Source organism: Ziziphus jujuba, chromosome 9 (assembly GCF_031755915.1).
Source record: "Ziziphus jujuba cultivar Dongzao chromosome 9, ASM3175591v1".
Lineage (NCBI taxonomy): Eukaryota > Viridiplantae > Streptophyta > Magnoliopsida > Rosales > Rhamnaceae > Ziziphus > Ziziphus jujuba.
The window spans coordinates 2,042,702-2,061,173 of NC_083387.1; the positions used below are offsets into that span (position 1 = coordinate 2,042,702).

General features: G+C 34.2%; 2 protein-coding genes across 4 annotated transcripts; both read right to left on the reverse strand.

Moving 5' to 3' along the window:
* Positions 1–766: 766 nt before the first annotated feature.
* Positions 767–1,890, reverse strand: LOC107426302 (uncharacterized). The gene is made up of 3 exons (XM_016036435.4): positions 1,361–1,890; positions 1,079–1,200; positions 767–963 (listed from the first exon to the last, which is right to left on the reverse strand). Exons 1-3 carry the CDS (start codon positions 1,710–1,712, stop codon positions 850–852), a joined length of 588 nt encoding a protein of 195 aa, XP_015891921.1. The 5' UTR covers positions 1,713–1,890; the 3' UTR covers positions 767–849.
* A 523-nt stretch (positions 1,891–2,413) lies between these two features.
* On the reverse strand, positions 2,414–11,152 carry LOC107426334 (ABC transporter C family member 4). 3 transcript variants are annotated; one of them, XM_048480826.2, is made up of 11 exons: positions 10,944–11,152; positions 7,255–9,459; positions 6,775–7,095; positions 5,818–6,534; positions 5,549–5,713; positions 4,647–4,941; positions 4,128–4,342; positions 3,596–3,901; positions 3,428–3,491; positions 3,096–3,335; positions 2,414–2,985 (listed from the first exon to the last, which is right to left on the reverse strand). In XM_048480826.2, the coding sequence occupies exons 2-11, from the start codon at positions 9,367–9,369 to the stop codon at positions 2,885–2,887; spliced, it is 4,539 nt and encodes a 1,512-aa protein (XP_048336783.1). In that variant the 5' UTR covers positions 9,370–9,459; positions 10,944–11,152; the 3' UTR covers positions 2,414–2,884. The 3 variants fall into 3 exon arrangements, with proteins under 3 accessions (XP_048336783.1, XP_015891962.1, XP_048336784.1); XM_016036476.4 differs by having other exon boundaries at positions 10,828–11,152; XM_048480827.2 differs by lacking the exon at positions 10,944–11,152 and adding an exon at positions 10,098–10,440.
* Between the last annotated feature and the right edge of the window lie 7,320 nt (positions 11,153–18,472).

Here is an 18,472-nt window from a genome sequence, read left to right on the forward strand (position 1 = left end):
ACGCCAGGTCCGTCTACGAAAAATACTTGTTTTTGCATGTATATATTTATATTTAAATACTTAAACAGTAAAAAAAAGAGCCCATGCTTATGTAGTTTTCCACATTTCTGATCAATCTAAGACATTATTTTTCAAGTTAGAAAATAAATAAAGTATCCCATATTATGACTACAGTAATATGGATCACATCTTCAACAAAAAAATTTCGACCACCATATCCGTATTCGATTAAAGAAACCCATATTATTGGCTACCTTTTTAGTGAAGATGGATTTGTTTGACATTAAGGAATTCTCTTTTGTTTTGGTTAAGTAGTTTCCTTAGGACAAAAACTTAAACTTTAATATATTTTCAGTAGAATTAGCAGGACTTAGTGCACGATGATGCTTGTTCATGTTTTGTACGAACGAGTGAAAGAGATTTTATATTTATATTGAAGCCAACCAAACCAAAGATTCAACAATCATCGATGTTAAGAGTATAAACTGAGAAACTAAATCGATCTGAACCATGGTTAATACGAAATTAGGCAAATTCAGAACAATGAATCCACTCCATCACAGCTCCACTGGAGTTGGAATGAATCCACTCCATCACAGCTCCACTGGAGTTGGAAAAGCTTTTGTTCTATTTTTCTGATAATTGGTACCTGGATAGTGATAAAAGAAGATACAGGGACTAGTATCCATTGCACTAGAACCATTACAAATTCAAGACTGATAAAAGATTATTTGAAGATTAAGAACAGAATTAGGAAGTAGAAAAATTAAATTAATATTCTGAATCTTTTCATTGCTTTCATCAGTTATAAACGCACAAAAACTCGGTATCAAAATTTCCTCACAAGTTTCAAACTAAGATCAAAGGATTTCGATCTTTATACATGTGATACCTCTTGCACAGTTTCGCCAAAGTGGCAACAGAATGCTGCATCGCATTTAGCTTCGTATCCATGAACATACCCTGCAAGCAAACATACAAAACCCATATAATCTTTCATAAATCTCTAACACAACAGCAAGCAAAAAAAATAAATAAATAAAACACTACGCTTTCCTATTTTTATTCCTAATCCTACCTGATAGTCATCTCCATATTTCTCTACAAGACGAGAGATATGAAGGCGCTGCATCGCAGTCAATGGTTGTGGAAGTGCGGATTTCCCATCTCTTCGTTTCTTTCCCAGCGCCGACTTCAAGTCTATATAGCCCAACCCAAACAAAATTAAATCAGTGAGCCCAGCTCGAACAAAATTGATTTACAGGTAAAATTCTAATCAATTTCATCAATGGATTTACCCAAATTATGTAAAAATAATTTAAAAACAAAAAAAAAAAAAGAGAAAGAAGAAGCAACTGACCGTCTTCTTCGAGATCGCTACCGCAATTGGTATAATCCAGATCGGTGGCGGCCTCATCGGACGGCACAGAAGGGGGAGGGACCTGGAGATCATCGCTTTGAATCATGTGAGAGGTTCGGGCACGAACGCCGAGCAAGTTAGGGTTTGATACGAAGCCGAACGAGTTGTAGTTTTGGATAACGCTTGCTTTGTTGTCCCATTTAGTAGCAGAAGAAGGGTCGCTTTCATCGAGCAAAGACCGGAGTTTGGGAGGGAGACAGAAGGCTGGTTTGAAGACGTTGGGCTTCCTCTTCGGCAAACCCACGCGGACCTTTGGCCTCGATTTCTTGTACTTTCTTCTCGACCTTCCCATCTCTCTCTTGGTCTCTGTTTCTGCTTCTAGGGCACAATCAGCAGCACCAAATGGGCAGAACAGGGAAGGGTTTAGGGGTCGGGGTTTAAAGTTAGCCTTAAACGGTGCGTTTTAACCTCTCTCTCTCTTTAATTTTTAATTTTTAATTTTATTTTTTTGTTGTGAAAAGAATACGTCTATGCTTCATTAATCAGATGAAGATAAACCACCCTTGAGAATAGAAGTAAGCCAAGTAACCAGGATTCATACACAGATCGACATAGGGAATATTTTGCTAGCTCATGAGCAGCTCTATTCAGCTGCCTTGGACTATAAGAAACTACAAAAGATCCTTACAAAAAAATAAACGAAAAAGAAAGTAGATGAGCTCTTCAAGCTTAAGAAAATTAGCTTTAATTAAAAAACCAAAGAACAATGAAAATGATAGCGCCACAGTTGCGCGAGTTCGAGTCACGGGTGGGGAGGGCATAGGGGACAGCAAACACAAAAAAAAAAAAAAAAAAAAAAAAAAAAAAATCTCCGTCAAAATTTTCTTTTTTGATTTAATAAATATTCTTTATAAGTAAAATAATACCTCTTAAAAACGTTCATTTAAAATAATATATTAAGGAATGTTTTGCGCCAGTCTGAGTCACTACACCATTCAGAAGTTTAATTTAATTATAGAGATTTTGTCCAACTTGATAATACACCAAGAAAAATAAATAATAATAATTCAATTCAAGTAAACATTATTTTTAGTAACATAAACAAAAAGAAGTACAAAAATATGTTACACTTTTTATTGCAGACATAATTATGAAATCAAAAAGGAGAAGAAAATCAATTCTAAAGTGTAACTAATATTAGGAAAAGGATCTCATAATTTTGTGTTACACTAACACTACCATCGATGATATGAGTGGTTTTTTTTCTTAGGTCACAGAGTAGAAATTAGTTCAGGTAGCCCGACTTTGTAAAAATGTTTTATACAAAGTACTTCAAACTCGAGAGAATTATTCCCTTTCTTGTCGGAAAATTGAGAAGATTATTTTCGTCTCCATAACATGGAGTGTTATACCATAACCAATCTTGGCAATGATTTTCAGGAAGGTTGAAAATTTTGCCTCTCAATCAGCAGCAAATTTTGCCTACCAAAATCAAACCGAACCGAACATCATATTGGTTGAGATCTACAATTCAGCCGACCGATTGGCATACTCCTGAACTAATGCCCCAAACAATGATGGCCTCTCAAGCAACCGCGATGGTGCATCGAACTCTTTTGCTCGTCCTGTGAAAAACCAAGACACAGACATCAGCAACATCGGCATCAGTACGAAAATCCCAGCGCAAGTCTCAAAATTGAGCTGTACAAGAGAGGAAAAAGAGAAAGAAACTGACCTGCATCAATTACTAAAACTCGATCACAGTCCATAACAGTAGGAATTCGGTGAGCAATGCTGATGATTGTGCAAGCAGCAAAGTCCTCTCGGATGATCTTTTGTATAACAGCATCAGTTTGTGAATCAACCGAAGCAGTAGCTTCGTCCATAAACAAAAGGCGGCTGTGTTTCAGCATTACTCTTCCAAGACACAGAAGCTGTCTTTGTCCCACACTCCAATTGTCTCCATTATCAATCACTATATATATCAATGCAAACATACATTTTCAGCCTAAGAAATCAAACAAGTTTGTAAGGAGAAGAAAGTGAACGTGACAATAATCATGGTACCTAATGCATCAAGCTTTTCCGGCTTCGAGGCCACCACATCTTTAAGTTGGCACCGTTCCAAGCTCTACAAAATCAATAAAATTGTTGCTAATCAGCAAATTAAGTTCATGAATAAGTTTGCTTCTGAATTCCGTTTATAATCAGGAAATAGCAATGGTGTGCTTTTACCTTCCATATCTCTTCATCGGAATGTGTTCCAGTTGGATCGATGTTGCTCCTCACAGTTCCTTCAAAAAGAACTGGTTCTTGAGGAATGATCCCGAAGCGAGACCTTAGTTCATGAAGCCCCAGCATGGTTATATCAATGCCATCAATGATAATTCTCCCTCCTGTGGGTTCCACTAGCCTAAATAATACTTGAATTAAAGTTGATTTCCCACTTCCTGTTCGACCAACAACGCCGATCTTCTCTCCTCCCCGAATGCTCAAAGTAATGCCTTTAAGAACAAGGGGTGTATTCGGACGATACCTGACCTGCTTGTCAAGAAAGGGAGGGAGGGCATTATTACCAGTAGAATGATTGCTCAGTCCCAAATATGGCTTAAAGGTTGTATCTTAAGAATTAGTGTTCACTTTCTGTGCATTAATTTTTGATTGTCCAAGTCATCGAGGAATACCATGGCTAGTTTACAAAGTCTTTGAATTGGATGAGAAGGTTGATAAAATTTTTAAGATATCAAAAAAGTTTGAAGTGAATCACCTGCAAGTCTTTAAGCTCAACATTGCCATGGTTTGGCCAATTTGGAGGAGCATGACGATCTTTGATCTCCCATGCTGCTTCAGATGGAATATTAGTAAACTGTTTGATCCTCTCAACGGAGACCATCCTATTTTCCACAAAGCAACTCATAAATACAGCCCAGAACATCACAGCATTGAGGGACAACCCATAGGAGAGAGATAAACCAACATTCTCTGCAATTATGTTCAAAATCTGAGTTAGTCAAGTTTCTACCATATTTATGTCAAAAACTGTAATTGTATAAAGCACAATAGTAACCTTGCTTTGGTTCGCTAGAGAGAAGGAAAATCGAAAGGACATTGCTAATAAATAACCATTTACCAAACAAAGCCGAAATCTAATCTTGATTAGGATGGACTCGTAAAAATTTTGATATGTAAATATTGACAGATGCAGAGAACTCAGAAATCAGTAATCACTGAGAGATGATGATCAAGTTTCGACATGGATAATTTAAGTATTGAAATGGAATAATACCTGGCTTTATAACATTGCTTGGTAGCATGATCATAAACAAAGTTGATAAGCACATGACAATACTCCCAAGAAGTTCCAAGCGAAAACCCAACCACTCGTTGGATGAATTGTTGTGGAAATCCATACGCAAATTGGCATTTACTCTTCTAATGTTCTCCTGCCTGAATCTACCCTGCTTTCTGAAAGCGCGGATGGTCATAACCCCAGCTATAGTTTCTGAAAAGTGATGGATAATAGGTGCTTTTGTGATTTGATCAAAGCGGGTAAGTTCACGAGATGTTGCAAGATAGTATCCCTAAAAACCACAAGGAACTGTCAGTAAAAAATCTATACAGCCTCTCTTTTTGACTCTTATATTTTAGTTCAGTTCATTTTCTACAGCTTGGCATAAGTTGTAAAAGTCAGTTCATAATTCTCACAATTTACCCTGACTTGGATTTGCTGTTCAAAAGATTTGGGTGCTGTGAGGATTATATTAGACCATTCATTGTGAAAAACACAATGCAAATGCTATAATCATCTAATCAGGAGGCAGGTGCCTGTAATAATGATCTGTTTTAACTCACATACTTCTTTGACTGTAAGATTAAAAACTATAAATATTGGTTTGGCTAAGTAGCTTGAAATTATTTTAAGCTTACACAGCTACCAAAAAAAAACAAAATACTTTCTAAAGTATGTCAAATCTTCAAACTAAGAACGCTAATGGAAAAAATTAAAATTTATTATTGAAACAAATTGTTTTTTCCAAAATAAAATGAATGCTTAAAATCTTTCAAGACATGAATGCATAAAATACAAATATTTGAGTGTGTAGTTACTCAAGAGCTTCAAGTAGGTTTTGTGTAGTTACCCAAATGAAATAAAAGTACAAAAACTGTTAAAAAAATCAAAGGACGTACCCTGTACCAAATATTGAGCCAAGCAAGAGGAACAATTAAGAATATTGTTGGCCAGGCGTATTGAATTGTGATGAAGAAGGTACTGAGCAGTGTGATGTACATGGCAATTGTAATACTCAAGAAAAAGGGGAGGAGGAAATCAACATTGGTCTGATCTGTAGATGCCTGAAAAGAGAGAGAACATTTTTAAGTTTCAAGAGCTAACTGAACATGAAGTTTGAAAACATGGGATTAAATGAGAAAGAGCTAGAACTTTTAAGAGTCGTTACCCGACTTAGGATTCTTCCCGAAGGAGTAGTATCAAAAAACGACATCGGGGCATGTAAGATGCTATTGAGAATTTGGGAGAAGAAAACTTGTGCCGTCTTTAGCCCCACAATGGTAACAGAGAAGGATCTCGCTGTTACCACGACTAATGAAACCACACCAATAGCAGCATACACAGAAATAAACAGAGCGGGATTGAATTTCCTTTCATCACCAGTTTCATAGGCTAGCCAATAATCACCGCACATTAGAACAGCTTGCCAAAGAACAGAAAGGGACAATATTGCTGTTACACCCCACCAACCATAAGCCTCGGTGAAATATTGCTTGTACACATTCATGCTCACTCTGCCAGTTTCTTTCTCTTCCTCCTTAATAAGCTTTGCAGTACCCTTCTCAGACTTTGGTTGGTCCACAGAGTTGCTTTCACCATTGGCTTCGCCATGGCTGGAAGAGGATGCATTTCTAGTTGGTCGTGGAGAATTTATTCTTTCTTTTTGTGGGTTATTATGCTCAACGTCTACGAGATCCATGGAGGTTTCGTGTGCAGCTACTAGTGCTCCAAAATCCAAGCCAGAATCTAGAAGATCATTGTACTTTCCTGATTGTACTATCGTCCCATCTCTCATTACCATAATAAGATCAACATTATGCAAGAAGTCAACTTGATGTGTTACTAGTACAATAGTCTTGCCTTTGAGAGCTCCCTTCACACATTCCTGCATATGAAAAGGCGTTAAGTTTATGTAAAATAACTCGACAAGATTCTAGTTTTAATAGCTTTAGAAGATTAGTAATGAAAAGCTTTATTAAGGTATCCATCTTGCAGCATATTTAATTATCTTAATTCTTATTCTTAGCTCTGGTAAATATGATTAGCTAACTTTGCTATAAAAGGCAAGCTAGCAGTTTAATTCTCTTAAAATTAATTATTGAAGGAAACATGTAGCAGTTTAAACCTTAAATAGTTCCGATCCAGTGTGAGCGTCAACAGCACTAAAGACATCATCAAGAAGGTAGATATCACAATCTTGATACACAGCCCTGGCGAGTTGTATCCTCTGTTTCTGGCCACCACTTAGGTTGATGCCACGCTCTCCAATCTCGGTTTGATCTCCATAGTCCATCATTTCCAAATCCTTCTCCAAGGAACAAACCCTGATAACCTCATTATATCTCTGTCTATCCATTGGCAAGCCAAATAGGATGTTTTCTTCGATAGTTCCATTCTGAATCCATGATGTTTGAGATACATAGGCAGTTGTTCCACATACTCTTACCTGTGAGTGAAAAAACAGCAAAAAGGGTTATCCAATCATATAGTTGAATCTTAGGGACATCTTGGAAAGAGATTTCTGACAAGATAAACCACAAAATGCATGGCCAAAATATATTGAGGAATATAAGAATTCAGGTTGTTTACCAAATTGAACCCATACCTTTCCAGATATTTTATGCATCTCCCCAAGAAGAGAGCATAGGAGTGAAGACTTTCCAGATCCCACAGTCCCAACTATAGTTGCTATCTTCCCCTTACTAATATTCATATTTATATTTTTCAAAACCGCTTCTTCACTTTCATCATCCCAGCTGAACACCCCATCTCTAACCTCCACAGCAGTTCTACCATCACAACCCTCCACTCTCTCCACTGATTCATCATGCAATTCCTTGCTCATCATATACCGATCCAACCTTCCAAGCGCTATCATGGCCTGCGAAAGTGATATCAGAGATTGCGGGAAGGTCCTGATTGGCTCCTGCAAGGTTCTGAAGACTGTGGTGGTTGTGAACACTGTTCCCGCATCAAGTGGCACGCCCAACAAAAGCGCAACGCCGAATGTAACAGCTGATATCAGCAACGGTGTGCTCCACATCACAATAATATTTAAAGAGACAGAGTACATGAACTTGGTAAGCCACCCAAATTCCGAGTCACGGACAGCTAGAATTCTTCTATTGAAGTGGTCTTCCCATGCCTGGAACTTAATCACCCTCATGTAATTAAGCATCTCATTGGTCGCCTTCATTCTCGAATCGCGCTTCATCATCAAATTGAACTGGTAGAAGTTGTTGCTTTTGGTGTTGTACACAACAAACAAAAGAACACCCAAAAGTCCAACTATCGCGGCTAGCACTGAGGCACCAAGGTAGTTATAGAGGAGCACCAAGGATATAATCACTTGAAATGGCATCATCCAAACAGCATGAACCTGGGGCATCATATCAGAGAGCTGTTGGGCATCTACAGCCATGTGATTCACTATCTGTCCAACCCCATGAGTCTGCCGAGCAGAGCAGGACAGTCTCAGGCCCTTCCTGTATAGTGAAGTAATGAGAGTGTTGCGGATGAGCATGCCAATCATCTGAGTATTGAAGTTAAATTGATGGGTCGCTAAAACTTCAACGAATTTCGAACAAAGAAGAACCAATATGAGATAGTATCCTTCATTTGTAGAGTTTCTTTTCCCTGCAGTGAAATCAATGAAACTGTTGATAAGTACTGGCCCGACATACATCACAACCAAACGTATCCCTGCAAGAAATGCTGTCAATGCAATTCTGCTCCAGAAGCATCGCACCAATGCAATTAGAACAGGGTGGTTCGACCTCTCGTTCGGTTTAGGCCAGTTCGCTTCAAAAAGCTCTGCCATTCTTTCAGCTCTATGATCTGGTGAAAGCGAAGGCACCTCATCAAGTTTGATACTTGATTTGTAGCCTTCTCTCAGCAAAGGATTCAGCCAAATCCAAAAGGCCTTGGATAATAAGGAAGCTGAAGCATAGCCAGATACATTGGTTATCTTCGCATCCGGTTCATATAAATTGGTTCCCACCGCCATTCCATCGTCGGATATTCTACTGGGAACGATCCCAGTTGATCCATAATTGGCAACAAATAAAAGAAATGTCGCCAACGGGAACGATATTATCGAAGCGATATCATCAAATCTCAAACTTGTTCCCTCATTTTCATCATCGGATACAAAACGAATAATACCGGAAATGGCAAACAGGGTAATGAAGATGAAGTTTGCAAACCAATATATCCTAAGCGATATCGGGTGAGTAACAGCTTGAAATCTCTTCTCATGCAAGATTAAGATTGCGGCAACAGCGTGACATATCGCCTGAACTAACCAAAATAACCCATCTAATACCTTCCATGAGAATTGACTACTTTTATTGAATGCTAGAATGGATACAACAATGTGACAAAAAGCTAACAGAGCAGTCACGAGCAGAGAGAGTTTAAACCAGAGAGTAGTTCTGGGAGGAGCAACTCTGTTTGAGTTGTTACCGATAAGTGGTTTGCTGAGTTCGGAATTGGCACGGTATTCATTGGAAATGAACCTTTGATAAAGCTTACGAATTGCAAATGCTAGGAGACTAAGCAAGAAGATGACATCTACTATGGATAGCAGAGCTCGCTGAGGACATGGAGAGAGAAAAGCAAATGCTATATATTGAACTAATGCTGGGATTGAGGAGGTCTCTGAGAGGTGAACCACAGAGGTTGAACATGAAGTAGATGTGATCCAAGATTCTGACGACATCTCCCAATTTTTGTATCAGGAGCTATATATATATATGTTATATATTTTTACTTCTTAATGCTTGAATCTCATCAATTCCTTCCTTGTTTCCTGAAAATATTAAAAAAACAATTGTTAGATGTTTTCTGAAGACAAAACTGAAAGTTCAAATTCATAAAACAAAAATCAGGGCTAAGCTGCCTCCAAATTTGGCGTACGTATAAGCATTGAAATAACAACAACAACAATAAGAATAATAATAATAATAAAATCCTAAACCCAGAAAGACTGGTATCTGTTTCATCCCCCCCACCACAAAAAAAAAAAAAAAAAAAGAAAAAAAAGAAGGAAAGAAATACTGGTATCTGCTTCAATAAAACTATATATTATTTGAACCTTTTTACAGCTGAAGTCAGAGAGAAAAGCAGGAAAAACATGAAACAACGATATATACAGAGAGACACGAGCAGAAAGCACAAAAGTAGAAAAGCAAGACACAAAGACAGAGAGAAAGAGACACAAGACAAACAAAAAAGGGTCGATGATATCGAACACAGATTAATTAAAATATAGATTTAAAATTTTATATATATAATCTGCAGGCAGAAGACAGATCAAATCGTAATAATACAAACATGGGATTAAATACTTAAGTAAATAACAATTTAAAGCAAAAACAGAATCAGAAAAGGCTAAAAAGTGATGCCGAATCACCACTAAGAAATTGATAACCCAGGTGAAAAAAAGACCTTTTTGAAGATTTCATATATATTTTAGTGCTTATTCAGGTCAACCCAGAAAGGTGTTAAAAAAGGAAAAAGCGAAAAAGTTCATCAGGAGCTCTTTCGCAAAGGTGTTTGATAGCTGCTCAAGCTTGATAGTTGATTTACTTCCATGGAAAGAAATACGACTAAATCAATAAACGGGGTCCGTGAATCACAAAATGACTCTCGTCAACGAAACTGATGAAATCATAAATGGAAATATTAAAACAAAGACTTGCTTTTAAAATGAAAGTTGTTTTAGTAATTAATAATTTATTAGTCAAACAATAATATGATATGAGTGTTGAAAAACGATCTTATTTCGCAGTTTTCACGACACACAGAAATTATTAGAAATATTAAAATATCGTTGATTTCGCCGGATATTGAAAAAACCAGGCTTAAGAAAGCTTACTTGGAGAAGCAATCAGAGCCAGAAAATGTTAAAAAACCAAAAAAGAAAACAATAAATAAAACGTACTGGAACAACAAATATGACTTTTGACCTTCTTTTCCAGAAAAACTATAAAGATTAACACCGAAAGAAATTCCAACTCGTGAAAGAAAGAAATCAGATAAAAAGAGAGAGAGAGAGAGAGAGAGAGAGAGAGAGAGAGAGAGTAAACCATGCAGGAATAGAAAACAGCAACGACTACCTCTACTTTATAAAAACCAAACATAAAAAACTCAAAAGAGAAGCGGTTGGTTTTCGAACCTCAAGACGAACTACGATGGAGCAAAAACTGAGTCAGAAAACCAAGCGGGTCAATGAGCTAATAAGCAACAAAAACTGAGCCACACATCTAAGTCTTCGTTCTTTGGCTTACTTACTGGTTAGTGCTTTCATCTTATTCACTTATGCAAACTCCCCCACATCTCATCTCTTCGGACACAAACAAATGGTCTGCCTCCAAAATTAAAAACATCTTTAAGAGACAAATGCCAAAATATGAGAATTCTGGCAGGCAACGTGCACCTTTTACAGACTCCTTTGTACCAAAATTTTAATTTGGCATTTAAAGCCTACATGTCAAAATAAGCAAGTCTTTCTTTCTTTCCACAAGTGAGAATGTGCTGTCCTTTTATTTTTATTTTATTTTATTTTTTACTTCGTTATTTTGTTTGGACAGTTTTAGTTCACTAATTTTATCACCTTCCTCGTAGGGACTACGTGGTTGATATTCCCACCTTCTCATCTAAGAGCGTGCAATCACTCTCTAGCTTAGTCTTTGCAATCACCATCCCCTTGGAGTTTTGGCAACATCGTAGCCGTAGAATCCACCTACCACTGTACATTTTTACACCCCCCTTCACGTGGCGTTGTGCCATTCACAGTGGATTCGCGGAGCGTAGCGTAGGCATATTGGCAACTTCAAAATCGATGTTTTGAAAGATTTTCCCAACACAGACTGAAAAGTCCGATAAAGAAACATGGCCAATTCTATTTTCTTTATTCTCAGCCCAAAAACATAAAAATAAAAAATAAAAAATAAAAAAAAATAAAAATACAAATTATTTGAAAAAACAAAAAAAAAAAAAAGAAAATTGTTTTCGATTTAATATTAATTTTTGAGCGAGGTGTTGTCTTGGCATGCATGAATGCTACCGGTCAGAAGGAATCGCTGTGTTTATTAATAATAATAAATAATATGCTTTTGTGATGTGCCACGCGGTTTGGAGTTTCATCGACATTCGTGTTGTTTCACCGTTTGGCTGTCAATTTTCCACGACCACATCCAAGAGTTAAGCAGTCGGCACGCGAACGATGGAGATTAGTTTTGCAACTGTATGCTTCACGAGACACATAAAATAAACAAAAATCAATTTATATATATATATTTTTTTTTTAATCCATTTTTATAATATATAATTATTTCATTAGTTTGTTTCAATTTGTAATTATACAAATCGTTTACGTGATTGGGTGTTTTCATACTCCCAAAAACAATATATATATATATATATATATATATTTATATGAATGACCTTGATCAACAAGTCAATTTATCACTTTTTAAAAAAAGTTAATATTTCAGTTTTTATTCAATTTAAAATTTACGTTCACTCAAAAAAATTAAAATTTATGTCGAAATAAATATAAACTATATTTTTTTCCAAGAAAAATGGAAGGATCAAGGTTTTTATAACAGGCTAAAATATAAAACAAAATAAAAAAGATTTCAGTTACATGAGAGAAAATTAAAATATTATAGTCGATTTTGAATTTAAATAATAATTATACCAATACCAACCAAAACTGGATCTGCCAAAAACACATTAAATTAAGTGGAAAAAAAGCCCTTTGAATATTAATCCAAGCAATTATAGAATCACAAATAATGTAATAAAAAACAAAATAAGGAAAGAAAATACTAAAAGAGTTCTTTTTCTATATATTTTAGATAAATTTTTAATATCTTTTTGATATTGGAAGTGAAACTATTCAAATTTCGATTATTATTCTAAAAGATGACTTTTACTATTAAACTGTGACAGCAATATATACTTTTAGAGTTAAGACAATAACTAATAAAAACAATGAGTGTTATTCAAAATAATGTATTTCCAAACTGGTGTGATTTTATTAAAATAAAAAAAATGAAAGTATGTCGAAGCAAAAGTGGTCAAGAAAGAAAAAGATAGCTTAGGTTTGGTGAATGCCATCACCGTTATTTGCAGGTTTTGATTGCCATCGGCGAATCACATGGTATGTACTCGTTGTACAAGTGGCAAATTAATTATTGATCAAATTTAATTGTTGACAGCCCACTTAAGGAATATGGTTCAGCGGGTAGGTGTTGAAAAGTCATTTTATTTATTTCTTTATTTTGTTGTGTTTTTTCTTTTTCTATGCATAAATATGTGGGTTTTGAAGATTGTACAAACAATTGCATTTTTTTTTTTTTTTTTTTATGAATGTATGAACAATTATTAATTTGATCCTTAGATTGGACCCGTATTGTGTTGCGATCAAATATCCAGTAAATAAAAATAATTCTAGAAGGGGCATATGTGTGTACGAATAACAAGTTAAAAATAACAACCCATGCGGTGCACGGATATACGTATTTAATTATCATCATCATTTTTTGTCAGTAAAGATTCTTTCCATCTCCGCCGGCTATATCTTGCATCAGCTACATGAGTCTTCAACCTTTTATATGACCCCAGTGAAAATTTTGTGTTTAGGAAATTTAAATAAAGAAAAAATAAATAAATATAATCAAAATATATAGTGTAATGGATACCAAATTATTTACCTATTTATTACTTAATTTATTATTATTTGATAGATAAGTTTTAATATTGTAGCATTATTGAAAATAACAATAAAATATTTTGAAAATCCTCGATGAGATCTCTTCTTGTCCCCAGATTCTAAGTATACCACATAGATATCGTAATTTTATTTCAAGCAAAAAAAGATATCTTAATTTTAAAAGTAACCGCAGAAACACTAATATACATGCCACGTGAAATGAATGCTGAATTTCAGCATAGTCAACGGAAGAAGATAATGAATAGTATCACCAACTCTACTACTAGATACTACATGGTGATTTAAAATTGTATCTAATATCTAAGTAGTGGGGCCACGTGCATTGTGAATCGGTTATGAATATGTAATATATATATATAATATATAATTATGTATGCATGCCATAAATATAAAACTTTAAAAATTGGATGAAATGATTGACGTTTCGAACTTTGTTTTACAAAGCGTAGGAATGATTGATCTTTCAAACTTATTTACAATTTTACTCTTAGATAAGTAGAAGGAAGTGCAAATTAATTGACTTCACTCCGTAACTAATGACTGACCGACCTGATCATCTTCTCCAGAGTGTCAACCACCAGTTCAATAAATTAAAACCCTAAGAAAAATAAAAAATAAATGAAAAAGGGGTGAACCCAGAGCTTCAGCTTTTAAATATTTGTGTGAATTTGCCATATTGGATTTGCGGAATGGGCAAAAGGGCAACGCCGCCATTGTGGCTAGGAAAAAAGAAACGCAATTATTTGTAATTTCATGGAATATTTTTGTTAATAATTTTGTGTCGGACCGACTACGGAAAAAGTAACTGGAGTCGGGGATTTACGACGGGGGTGGGTGGCATTTGGCAGCGACTGCGTAAATGAGGCTCCCATGTCTGTATTCTTCGGTGTGTGTATATATATATATATATACGTTTTTGTTTTTTGCTTGTGGTCGGTATATATACGTTTGTGGTGCATATTAGCCTTTCCTTTAATGAGCCTATCCGGTCTGTATCTTATTTAATTAAATATGTATGGTCCTCCTTTACGGACACACACAACGCCGATGACAAGGATTGACAATTAATGGGACTAACGTACATACATACCAAGCAAATAAATACGATAGAAATTAAAAAGTTTGTCATTTTGTTCTTTATTATTTCCAACTTACCTCTCCAAACGACCTTTTTAAATAATTGCTTTTTTTTATTTTCTTGAATATTTTGGTGTTGTTTTTTCCTGTTTTTAGATATTTATAATTGAGTAATATTATAGATATCATTTATTGTATCAATTTTATCAAAAATCAATATGTAAATATTTAATTAGTTTTTATTTAATAATATTGATTTTAAAAGATTTACTTATTCATTTACAAATTATATTGATATGTTAAATAATCAAATAGTTACATACATATTTTTTATAAACATATTAATGGACTCAATAGTATCAGTAGCATTGCTCTTTTAACATTATATTTTGTGCACTTTCTTTTTTTTTTTTTTTTTTGCGTGTTTTATTTGGTAATGAATTTGATGCACTTTATTTAACTTGATATATCTTAATGAGTGCAATGTTAACTTTATTACTAAAAAATGACAGTCACTATCAAACAATTAAGGTGCTGCTTTTTTATTTTGGTTAAAATTTTAGTTTCTGCCGTCAATATGATAACCATTTTTCCCCCTCCTTTCGCAACAGCTAGTGCTATTCTTATTTATATCACACCAATAGGAAAAAAAAAAAAAATTACACTTCTTATTAAAATATATAATCTCATATTAAGTTATTGGTATTATAAATCTAAAAGTAAGAAAAAAATTTTGACGCTGGTTTTTATTTTATTTTTTTATTCTTATAAGTATTGTGACTCCAGTTATTTAGATTTACCATTTAATTCAATTTTAGTATAAAAAAGTCAAATAAAATAATTAAAATTACATATTTTGATACTCAACCCAATAAAAGAAGGGTCCCATGTCATTGATCATACCTATCGTATAGTTCACATTTATTACACTCTCCCGAATTTATTTTGACGGTGAAAATTGGTTTTCTTAAAAAAATATATATAAATCCTTTGTGAGAAGTGTTAAAATTTTGAAAAAAAATATAATCTTATCTGGGAATTATGTTTCATTGTTTACGTTTTGGATAGCATTGATATATTAAGACATCTATGTAATTAAATTAATTATATTTTAAAATTATTAATTATTAATTTTTTCCCGTAAAGATGAAAATAAGTTTCGGAGGTAAATTAAATTTTCCTTTTAATGAATATATTCTTTCTAATGATATCCTCATGTTCTTTAAAGGAATCACAAAACTATTATAAAATGTTAAACGTTTTTATTTTCATCCAGACATCTAATAACTTATAAAAGTTCTTCTTCTTATAGTCTATTCACAAAAAATCTACTAGTAAAAGCTCTCTTTCAAAAGAAGCTATGCCAAAGGTATATATGCTGAATCCTAATAGAGTCAAATTTGTAATAATGGAATCTATTACCTATTTCTAATGAGGGATGCTACATTTTTAAGCGAGAAAAAAAAAAAAAAAAGAGGGATACTATTTATTTTTGTTTGTATTTGATTTTATTAAGTTTTACTCAAGCGAATATACAAGAGAATGCTAATTTCCACGCTGGTTTTCTTTCTCGCCCACCCCTTGAATATCGGATCAAGCAAGTTTGTTTTCGTGGAAAGCGTACCCGGATTAAAAACATTTCACCAATCAAATATATAATAAAACCAAAAATCAACAGCAAAAATATTGCCGTGTTCGGAGTAAATAATTCCTGATCAAAATTATATCACATCTTCATTTTTTCCATTTATTGGTTTCGTCATCGGTGACGTTGTGAGAAAGGGATGGAGAAAATAATAAAGAGGCATTGAAGGAAGAAAATAATGACAACAACTTCATCCGGGTTTCCACTCACTAGTCGTCAGAATCAAATCTACTCTGAATTTTGGTATGGTTTAGTCTAAAAATTGTCACGCGTAATCGATGTGGAAATGGAATAGGATTGTGCCGAGATCCAAAGCAGAATTTTTATATTAGAATTTTCTTAAGAAACAAACAAAAACACATAGAAAAGTTACAGAAACACTTAGACGCACCCTAGGCTATCGTTTCTACTGAAAGATGCACTTCTTTCCCCACGGCAGCTGTCCACAGATCTGTAGCCTATAATTCGGGGTTTGGTTCAAACTTACCAAGTTTCAAAACTTGCAACGAGAACATGTCTAAACGTGTAATTTTAACAATAACCAAATGATAGATGGATGGGACTATTTACCAACAGTGTTTTATACGAAGTACAATTCAAAAAAAGTGTCTGACTTTGACTCATAAAAAGCGTCTTTTCTTGGGTATTCGGTCGATGACACACAAAAAGAAGGGCACGTAAAACCAAAACATCAAAATATGATATATTATATTTCAAATATTTATATATCTCTGTATTGGGTGAATTCAAATATTTATAGTTGAGGCAAAGAAAAACCTCCATAAGGTTTTCTTTTCTTTTCTTTTCTTTTTTGTTCTTTTTTTTGGCGAATAAAAATCTCCATAAGGAAATCACTGTTCTTGGATCATGACCCATGATGGTGCGCTTTAAATGGTAAAAGAAAATTATGACCCTGCGATTGCAGGAAAGTGGGGTATATTAGCAGCTTATCAGACCCTTTACTATTATTTCCCTATTCACACCGTTATAGTTTATATATATATTGAAAAATACCTTTTTTGTTTTTTTTTTTTTGGTTGGTAATAAGAATAACACCTATATGGTTTGGTTGGAAATTTTTATAGAAAGATGCTTCTTTTTGGTGAATATTATTAAAAAAGAGTCAGCTGGAAATTGATAGTGCTCTCACCCATATCTATATTTATGTAGGATAATTTTCATTTTTTTTTTATTTATATTACTTTTTTTTTCCAATAAAAAGTTTAAGTTTTACAATGAACAGTAGGTAAGGGAAAAATTCATTCTATTCGGAGAGATGAAAGAATCCCACAATTTCAAACATCATGCCTTGAAATGAATGAATGAAAGAATTCACTTAGACAAAAACACCGCCTCTATCTCTCACACCGCGTATCCAAAGTGCATGCTCCATTGGAACTACAACTCACTGGCCTTTGCATTGTCCATCGCACCTTTTCCGGATTTAGTTTAGTTTATTCCAAAACGCGTACCCTTAAAGGATTACCTATCAAAACAAAAATTAAAAAGCCATCGTGTACGATGACTCTTCAGTCATTCCTTTTCCTGCTCTGGGAGCTTTGGTAAACATGACTCCATAATAAATAAAATATTAATGGCTTTATTCGCAGAATGTTGTAGTAGGAAGTTTCACTGGAGTTTCAAAAAATATATGTATGTGAAGGTCCGTATGATCAATTTTATACCAAAGACATATAGGTCAATGAAAAATTTACGTTTGGAAAAAATTATGCAAATTAAAATTTAGGCTAAACTTGCCTGTTTGTACAACAGGTGCTGTTTACAAACTGTAGCTAGATCCACCTACAGGCCACGACTAGTAAGAAAATAACAAAGGAGCGAATTTTATGTCTCTCTTTTACAGGCCACTGAATGACATATCGTTGCTCAAAAGTCGATGATCTTTTTTTTTTATTATTTTTTTTATCTTTTTTTTTTTTTTTTTGCTGGGAATTTTTTTATCTTTTATGATATATATATATATTATATTGAAGATCGTGGATGAAGTAATTAAAGATTTTATTATTAGACTGTATCTAAAAATTTATTTGTTATCAGCGCCGGTAATGGTGAAGAGAAATGTAAAGATGTTAAATTGTAATTGGATATATTTAATTATATTTTAATTTTGAAAGTTAGAATAAAATATCACGTTTCATATGGAATAAATTAGTGATGGTCATCAAGTAGTCACAAATATCATCTCAGTCAATCAATTCACATTGCCTTTTCAGGCCCCATCTCATCTCTCTATGCAAAGCACTAGTCATTTGAAATACATCGTTGGACTCTTGTAATTAATTTTAGGGTTGTCTCTGTCTGATAACGACTTATTTGTCTCGTTAAAAACCAAATAAA